This window comes from Myotis davidii, unplaced genomic scaffold (genome assembly GCF_000327345.1).
Source record: "Myotis davidii unplaced genomic scaffold, ASM32734v1 scaffold638, whole genome shotgun sequence".
NCBI lineage: Eukaryota > Metazoa > Chordata > Mammalia > Chiroptera > Vespertilionidae > Myotis > Myotis davidii.
Window position 1 is genome coordinate 846,000 of NW_006289391.1, and position 7,821 is coordinate 853,820.

Below are 7,821 nucleotides of genomic sequence, written 5' to 3' on the forward strand. Positions count from 1 at the left end.
TGGCTGGGTTTTCAGGAAGCCTCTCCTGGGCAAGGCTGAAGACTTCACCATTTACATAAAGAACTTCATTCGTTTCCCTAAATTCAACTTCTCCAAGTATGTGAGGCTCGGCTATGGGGACTCAGGGCTGGGGCCATGGCTGGCCCTCCTGGTGGCTGTGCACAGGCCCGTGTATGTGTGTGTGTGTGAATGAACCGCAGGGGGATGCTGGGCACCCCTCCCTGCTGTGGGGTGGGGGTCTGTTCTTGGATGCGGTGGGATGTTAGCGTGGATGTGGTTGGGGCTCTGGCCGAGGGCTAAAGTCGGGGACTAAGCCTGGAAACAGCAAGTCTACCTTCATTTCACTGTCTGTTCATGGTCACCCCTCAGGACCAATGTGCTGGACACCAAAGACAGATCTTACCTGAGGTCCTGTCGGTTTGGCCCCAAGGACCCCTACTGCCCCATCTTCCGACTGGGGTCTGTGGTCAGTTGGACGGGGAGCGACTTCCAGGAGATAGCCCTGCAGGTGGGTGGCGTGCCCTCAGGGAGCCTTCCCTGGGGCCTCAGGGCTCTGAATGAGGAGGGGTGTGTGGGGGGGGCCCATGGAGTGGGGGTGGCCCTGCAAAGTCACCTGCCCCAGGGACTTCCTGTTTTCAGAATTCGACACAGTCGGCTGTGCCTGCGCTCGGACCTCAGGCACTCAGTGAGGGCACACTCAGCACCTGCCGTGTGGCTCTTAGTCGCTGGGGCAGCAGCTGAAACTGAACCAAAAGGAGCCCCACGGGCACATCCTGGCTGTGTGTAAGGTGCCTGCCCATAGTGTAGTCGGTGCTCAGCGGGAGTTCTTGTCTTCTCTGAAGCAGGAGGCCGGAGGCGGCGGGGGCTGGGGGCTGTCGGCAACACTTTCCCCAGCCCCTCCTGGGCCTTCCACCTCCCTTCCAGGGCGCTCCAGCCAGGTCGACCCCTGGCCCTCAAGGCGTCCCCAGTCTTGTCCAGTTGTCCATCTCCCAAACACGATTCCTCTTTCCCATCCAGGGCGGTGTGATAGGGATCCAGATCGAGTGGGACTGTGATCTTGACAAAGCTCCTTCTGAATGCAACCCTCGCTATTACTTTAGCCGCCTAGACCGCAGGTTTCCCGGAAACTCTGTCTCCTCGGGGTATAACTTCAGGTAACAGACTGGGCCTGCTGCCTGACTCTGTCCATGTTTTGTGTCCTTCCCTGGGTGCCAGTGCTGTGACACCCTTCTGGGGATGTCAGAGGAGGTACAGGGAGAGACATCTAGGGAGAGAGAGATGGCCTCTGGGAGGGGAAAGAGGATGGGTCATCGCCCTGGGCTCCCGGAGAAGCTGAGGCCTGACTTCTCAGCTGGCTGAGCTCTGTCCGTTCTCCGGTGGCCCCAGGTTGGCCCAGTGTGCAGTGGGAAAGCCCGTGCCCCTTGGGGATGTCTGACAAGGACTCAAAGATCTGGATGAATCTGAGGCATGTCAGCAAGAGGGTCTGCAACCTCTCCCGGGGCTGCTGTGAGCGAGGTCCTGGGATGCTTATAAATCTCAAAAGCAGCTGAGTCTGTTGCCAAACAGGGAAGGCCCAGGAAGGCTGAGGTCTCCCCTGGGCTGTGTCTCCCCAGGTTTGCCAAATATTACCGCGATGAAGCCGGGGTGGAGTTCCGCACCCTGATCAAAGCCTACGGGATCCGCTTTGATGTCCTGGTGAATGGCAGGGTGTGTGAGCTGCGTCTCCCCTTGGGAGGCTGGGCACGTCCAGGGTGGGGCAGGCATGTTGGGAGGGACCCTGCTATCCAACTGCTCCCTCACCCTCCCTCTCTCTGTGCTTCAGGCAGGGAAGTTCAACATCATCCCCACAATCATCAACGTGGGCTCAGGGGTGGCACTCATGGGTGTTGTGAGTACCTCTCCCCTCCTTCCCCTTTACCCTCTGCACACTGGTGGGGGGAGGGGGAGTTGTCCAAATGCCCCAGAAACAAAAAACTGACAGGTCAGCGCAGGTGCCAGAAAAGAGGGCTTTCTGGGACTTCACGCCCCTCCAGTGGCCCCCAGGGGGCAGAGAACTGCCTGAATTTCTCTTTCTAGAGCCAGAGGCATCTGCCTATTTCTCCGGAGCTGGGGGTTCTCTGGGATACAGGATTAGCCCCTGAATTTCATTTATTTTTTATTAATGACAGTTACAGATGTCCCTGTTCTCCCTGCCATTTGCCCATCTCCAGCCAGCCCCCACCACCCCTCCCTCTGGCCTTCACCCTACCGCTGTGTCCACGGGTTATGCATATGTGTTCTTTGGCTCATCTCTTCACCTTCTTTCATCTAGTCTCTCCCACTACCCTTCCCTCTGACACCTGTCAGTCTGCTCCATGTATCCATGCCTGTGGTTCTATTTTGTTCATTAGATTCCACATATAAGTGAGACCATATGGTATTTGTCTTTCTCTGACTGGCTTACTTTGCTTAGCATAATGCTCTCCAGGTCCATCCATTCTGTCGAAGAGGGTAAGAGTTCCTTCTTTCTTAGAGCTGCATAGTATTCCATGGGGTAAATATACAACAGCTGGATTAGCCCCTGAACTTTTAAATTCTAAAAAGTGGTAGGGTCCACCGATATATATAGGTTTTCTCCACCGTGACTCTGTGGAACAAGAGATTGATAAAGCATTTCTAGCATCGCGGGAGGAAAAAAAAAAAAGGTGTGCAGAGCCCAGGGTCAGAGGACCAGGTTCACCTGTGGCCCATCCATCAACTCTTCCCATCCTCCACCCTTACTCATTCTGGAAACCGGCTGTGTTGAGGTGGATTCGCCCTCTGGTGGAAGAGACAGGTGTTGCACCACAGACTTTTGCCTGAAGTGCATGTGCTCAGGTGTCAGAGGGTCCCAGCTGGGTTAGCACAGGTTGCCTCATCTTTCCTTGGCCATCGTTGCGGCATCCTTGTTATTCAGATCCCCTACCACCCATCTCTCCCACTGATTCCCAGAGGGATCTTTTCAAAATGCCGCAGTTCTGTGTTCTGCCCTATTCAACGCCCTCAATGCGAGAGGATGAGAACCGTGCCTTGAAGACATTTCAGGAAGCATCACAGGCTGGCCCCACCCAGCTCTCCAGAAGTGTCTTTCCTCTTCCCCACAGCCTTGTGGGATTTCCCAGGCATGACGAGCTTGTTTCTGCCGCTGCAATGCCCTTCCTGAGCTTTTTGTATTAATTCCTATTTAGCCCTCAAGACTCAACACAGACTGAGTCAAGTCCTGCCTTTGCTCTCCTTGCTCCTCCTCTCCCCATCATAAGACACATCACCGTGTGCCATAAGTTGCATGCCTGTCTCTTGCACCAGAGAGGGAGAATCCTCAGGGGGTCTCATTGCCTTAGTCCTCCCTGCACCCCAGGGCAGTACCTGGCATGTGTGAATGCTCAGCAAATGTTTGTTAAACATGATTAGATGGACTTCAGGCTCACCTGGGCTCTACTGTGGATCAGCTTTGTGACCTTAAAGGTCCCTTTAAAAAAATATATTGATTTTAGAGAGGAAGGGAGAGGGAAAGCGAGAGAGAAACATCAATGATAAGAGAGAATCATGGATCGGCTGCCTCCTGCACGCCCCTCACTGGGTATCGAGCCCGCTACCCAGGCATGTACCCTTGGCTGGAATCGAACCTGGGACCCTTCAGTCTGAGGCCGATGCTCTATCCATTAATCCAAACCAGCTAGGGCAAAAGGCACCTCTTTCTGATCTCAGTTTCCCCATCTATGAAATGGGACAACGATGCAGGCTTCTGGGATTGTTACAGGATTAAATAGGATACAGTGGTCAGGTGCCTGCGGGCTCTCCAGAAGTCTAGGGTCTGAGTCAGGACCCCCAACTCTTTTGCAGGGGTCTTTCTTCTGCGACCTGATACTCATCTACTTCATCAAAAAGAGCCACTTTTACCGCAACAAGAAATTCGAGGAAGTACGGTCAGTTACGCTTCCTCCCCAGTGGTCCCACGGGAACCGTGTGGAGCCAGCCTCTCCCTCTCTGTCTTAGGACCTTTACCCTGGGTGGAGGCTGTGCCTGGTGGGTGGAGGCAGGGGTGAACATAGGGAGCCGCCCCGGAAGGGAGGGAAGACGGACTGTTCTGAGTACATGCTCTACAGAACCAGACTCCTCCTCAGAGCAGCTGGCAGACGGAAAAGCCACCACATACCTGGTGGGCAGACCTGGTTTCCAGGCCTCCTTGGGCCTCAATTTCTCTCTGCAAAATGAGAGAATTGGTTTATATACAGTGACTTGTTGCAGTTACAATTTAGTATTCTTGGACTTGGTGGTCCTGGGCTGGGGTTGAGGGAGGCTGGAGTGGTAAGGGAAGAAAAAAATGGATTTCTTTTTTTTTTTTTTTACTACAGGAGCCTATTTCCAGGCTCTCCTGGCTGTGGGCTTGTTGGTTGTGTGTGTCTGTGGGCGGGAAGGAAGGGGCAGGGGCTCTGGCCCACCCTTGGGAAGGCTTCCTGGAGGAGCTGGGATTAGAATGGGGAGTTTCGAAGTGGTGCTCCCTCAGTCCCATCACAACCTGAGGCAGCAGGTGGCCAGCTCGCGTCGTTCACCTGGCTTGAACCCGAGCCTGGTTCCTAGGCTGAGCCCTGAGCCCTGAGGGCTCCTGCCACCCCAACTGAGCAGCTGGAGGAAGAGGGGCACCGTCTGCAGGGCCTGCCCCACCAGTCCTTGGGGGAGGCCAGGTTGTGCAGGCCAGGTTAACGGCAAATCCTGCCCAGGTGCCTAGACATCCTTGCCCTGTGGGCAGAGTCCTAGCAGCTGAACAGGGTCACAGAGGCTGAAGGAAGAAGAGGGGCCTGGGCTGCTGGGCACAGGACGAAGGTGGCCGAATGGCAGAGCATGCTGGCACCTCCTGGAGCAGGCTGCCGTGGTCCCTGCTCTGTGGTGACCTGTGCATAAGGCCAGACCCAGGAGCACCCAACCAAGCTGGACTCTGGGGGGAGAGGATGCTGGTGGTGCTTTAGCCCCTCCATGACCCTCATTAGCTCCCCAGCCCCCCTAAGCAACCACAGGGCAGTCTGCTTGCTGTGCTGTCCCAGCGTTAAGACAACAGTGCTGTCATTTACTCAGGCTCACTCTGCCCAGCACTGCTCTGAGCAATTTGTATGTGAACTCACATCAGCAACTTTAATGAGCTGGGCACTAACATTCTCTATTCCACTAATGAGGAAACAGGCACAGAAGGGTTAAGTGAGTTAAGTCATACAGCTAATAAACGGCAGAGCTGGGGTTGGAATCCAGGCAGTGTGTCTAGAATCAGTTCTTTTCCATCAGGTTATTCTGCTTTACCAAGTCCCCCAACCCCTCACCCAGTCAGATGCCTTCCCTAAGTGCCTCTCAGTGGAAATGCTGCAGCTGCCCTAGGCTCGGAAGGGTGGTGGCTGTGCTGACAGGTGGTCCTCCCCTGGGCAGCACGGTTGGTTCTGCAGATGAAACCTCAACCTGGTGCAGGAGGTGGCCTTCAGGTCTGCCCGGCCCCTCTGCCTTGCTTTGTGCCTTTGAGCAGGGGCCTGGCCTTTTCTGGGCCTGCCTCCCTCCCCCCATTTTCTTCCCAGTGGGGGCTGCACAGAGGAGCCCCTGTGTTCAGTCAGCTAGGATTCTGTGACTCTCCTCTTGTAAACCAATCCCAGGAGGAGTTCACTGGCCTGGGTGGACTTTCCTCCCACCCCCGTTTTCATTCTTGGCCAACTCAGGAGTTGGCAGCCTCCAACCAGAAGCTGGGCCTGGGCAGGGAAAGGACAGAGAGGAAGGGCAGAGGATGGAGAGGAGTGGAGAGGTTGTAGGGACTGCAGCAGCTGGGGCCAGGAGGCAGTGGAGGCTGGGGATCTGCTGGGGTGGCTGGGCACCCCTCAGCTGACTGTCACTTCTTGGGTGCTTGCCTGAGCTCCTTTGCCTGTGAGAGGGAAGAATGGCTACCATGCTGGTCATGTGGTGGCTGCTGTCATTGCTGGGGCAGCTCCAGAGGCCTCGGCCTGAGCATCTGAGTGCCTGGACTGCACCAGGGACCCCGGTACTGCCCCTCTCTGCGGACGCTCTGCCTGCAGTGCTGCCTGGGCGAAGCTGTCCCTGTCCCCACAGGGTTCCCAGCTACCCTCTGTGTGCCCCTCACTACCCACACGCAGGTCTGGCCACCCGGGGAATGGAAAGGTGACCGTGGAGCAGCTGCAGAACCTGCAGACAGTGGAGGCGTAGCCAGAGGCGGCTGAGAGCAGATTTAGTGAAGACGTCGGGCAGAACTGGCTGAAGCTCTGAACGGGAAGAGCGAGGAGCCTGTGTCCGCATGGACTGGGGCTTCCAGGAGCCACCATCCCTCCTGCACTTTGGGATCTTACTACAAGCTTTTTGTTGTGTGTGGGGGAGGGGAAATGCTGGAGAGGGAAGGGGCAGGCCAGGGTGTAAATGATACTAGGTGTTTTCATGTTTTCTGAGAACCTAGTTGGACATTCATTCACTTATTTATTCACACATGCAGTAAACTTTTTTGCTGTGGGCTGGGCCCTATCCAAGAGATGCTTAAATGAGACCCTGACCTGGCCCTCAGGGAGCAGAGCAACTGTGTAATTCCCTCTAAAGACAACAGACTCACAGCCAGGCTCAGCCATTCTGGCCTTCCTCCAGCCTCTAGCTGACTTTCACAGCGGGGAGGCAGGGAGGCCTCACTCCAGTCTGACCTGCCCAGCCTGGGAGGCTCTGGGCATGGCATCTCATGGGAGACACTGTGGTTTGGCTCTTGCTGTTCTGTGGGGTTGGGTGTCCTTGCCCAGCTCCCCTTCCTCTCTCCTCAAAGGCTGGCTGGGTCTGAAGGGGTAAGGACAGGGTGCTCACGCAGCAGGTGGGAGTTGTTAGGGAGGCCCTCACCCCTCACCCTCCTTCCCCACCTCACCCTGCTGCTCCCTCCCTTACTGTCTGTAGAGCTGCTCTCCTCAAGGTGTGGTCCCTGGACCAGCAGCCTCCAATAGCCTTGGCATCACCCGGGAGCTTGTTAGCCCTTCCCTTCCTCCTAAATCAGGGCCTGTGTTGCAATGGGGCTCCCAGGGGATTCGCGTGCTCCTTACACTCAGAAGCCCTGCAAGGGTGAGGAGCTCTGCAAAGCCTGGTTCTGAGGGAGGAAAGAGCCAGCTTCGGTGGGTGGCGCCAATTTCCAGGCCAAACTTACTAGTACACACACTCTCCCTTGAAACTACAGGACCCCCCTTCCTGCCCCAGGGAAAGGAGCATTACACTCAATTCATTTAAATCAAAATATTTTAACTAGGCAACACTTATACGATTCAAAATTTTAAAGGTACAAAAGAATAGCAAAAGCTTCCCTCCCACCTGTTCTAGAGGCCACCTGTGTTACCAATTCCAAGAGGCTCCCTCGTTTTCAAACTGAGAATCCACTTGTTACTCAGGACGTGAACTTTTCCTCATGCCTGCAGCATCAGACCACGTCTCCTGTGAGAAAGGGACACGATGGAATGGGCTGGGAGCCAGAGAGCTCGCTTCTCCCTCCCCGTGTCTGGGAGCCCCTGTGTAAACCCAGGGGGAGAAGCCTAGAACTCTGCTTCAACTATGGCCGCAAAGGCCTGCAGTGCCCGTTGCACAGCTGCCAGGACACTGGGGAGCTCCTCTCTGGAAGTGCTCCCTCGGAGCGCCCTGGAGTCAGGGGAGCCTGATTCTCTGCACACAGAGGAGGGGTGAGCATCCTTCCCCTGGGGTCTTTGGAGAGGGTCAGAAGGGGCTGGAAGGTTTCTGGTGAGGCTCCACCACCAGGGCAGAAGGTTGTGGACCCTGCAACAGGAACCCTTTTGGAGCAAG

The 7,821-nt window shown here is 55.8% G+C and overlaps 1 protein-coding gene across 3 annotated transcripts in view; it reads left to right on the top strand.

Moving 5' to 3' along the window:
* Positions 1–7,815, top strand: part of P2RX5 (purinergic receptor P2X 5) — a 15,424-nt gene extending 7,609 nt beyond the window's left edge. For 2 of the 3 annotated variants that reach the window (XM_015562451.1, XM_015562452.1), the window contains exons 6-12: positions 16–96; positions 370–508; positions 1,018–1,154; positions 1,614–1,707; positions 1,823–1,888; positions 3,862–3,944; positions 6,100–7,815. In XM_015562451.1, the coding sequence (XP_015417937.1) occupies positions 16–96; positions 370–508; positions 1,018–1,154; positions 1,614–1,707; positions 1,823–1,888; positions 3,862–3,944; positions 6,100–6,172 (673 nt within the window). In that variant the 3' untranslated portion in view covers positions 6,173–7,815. The remainder of the gene's footprint in view (positions 1–15; positions 97–369; positions 509–1,017; positions 1,155–1,613; positions 1,708–1,822; positions 1,889–3,861; positions 3,945–6,099) is intronic. The other variant, XM_006761485.2, reaches the window with a different exon arrangement.
* Positions 7,816–7,821: the final 6 nt, after the last annotated feature.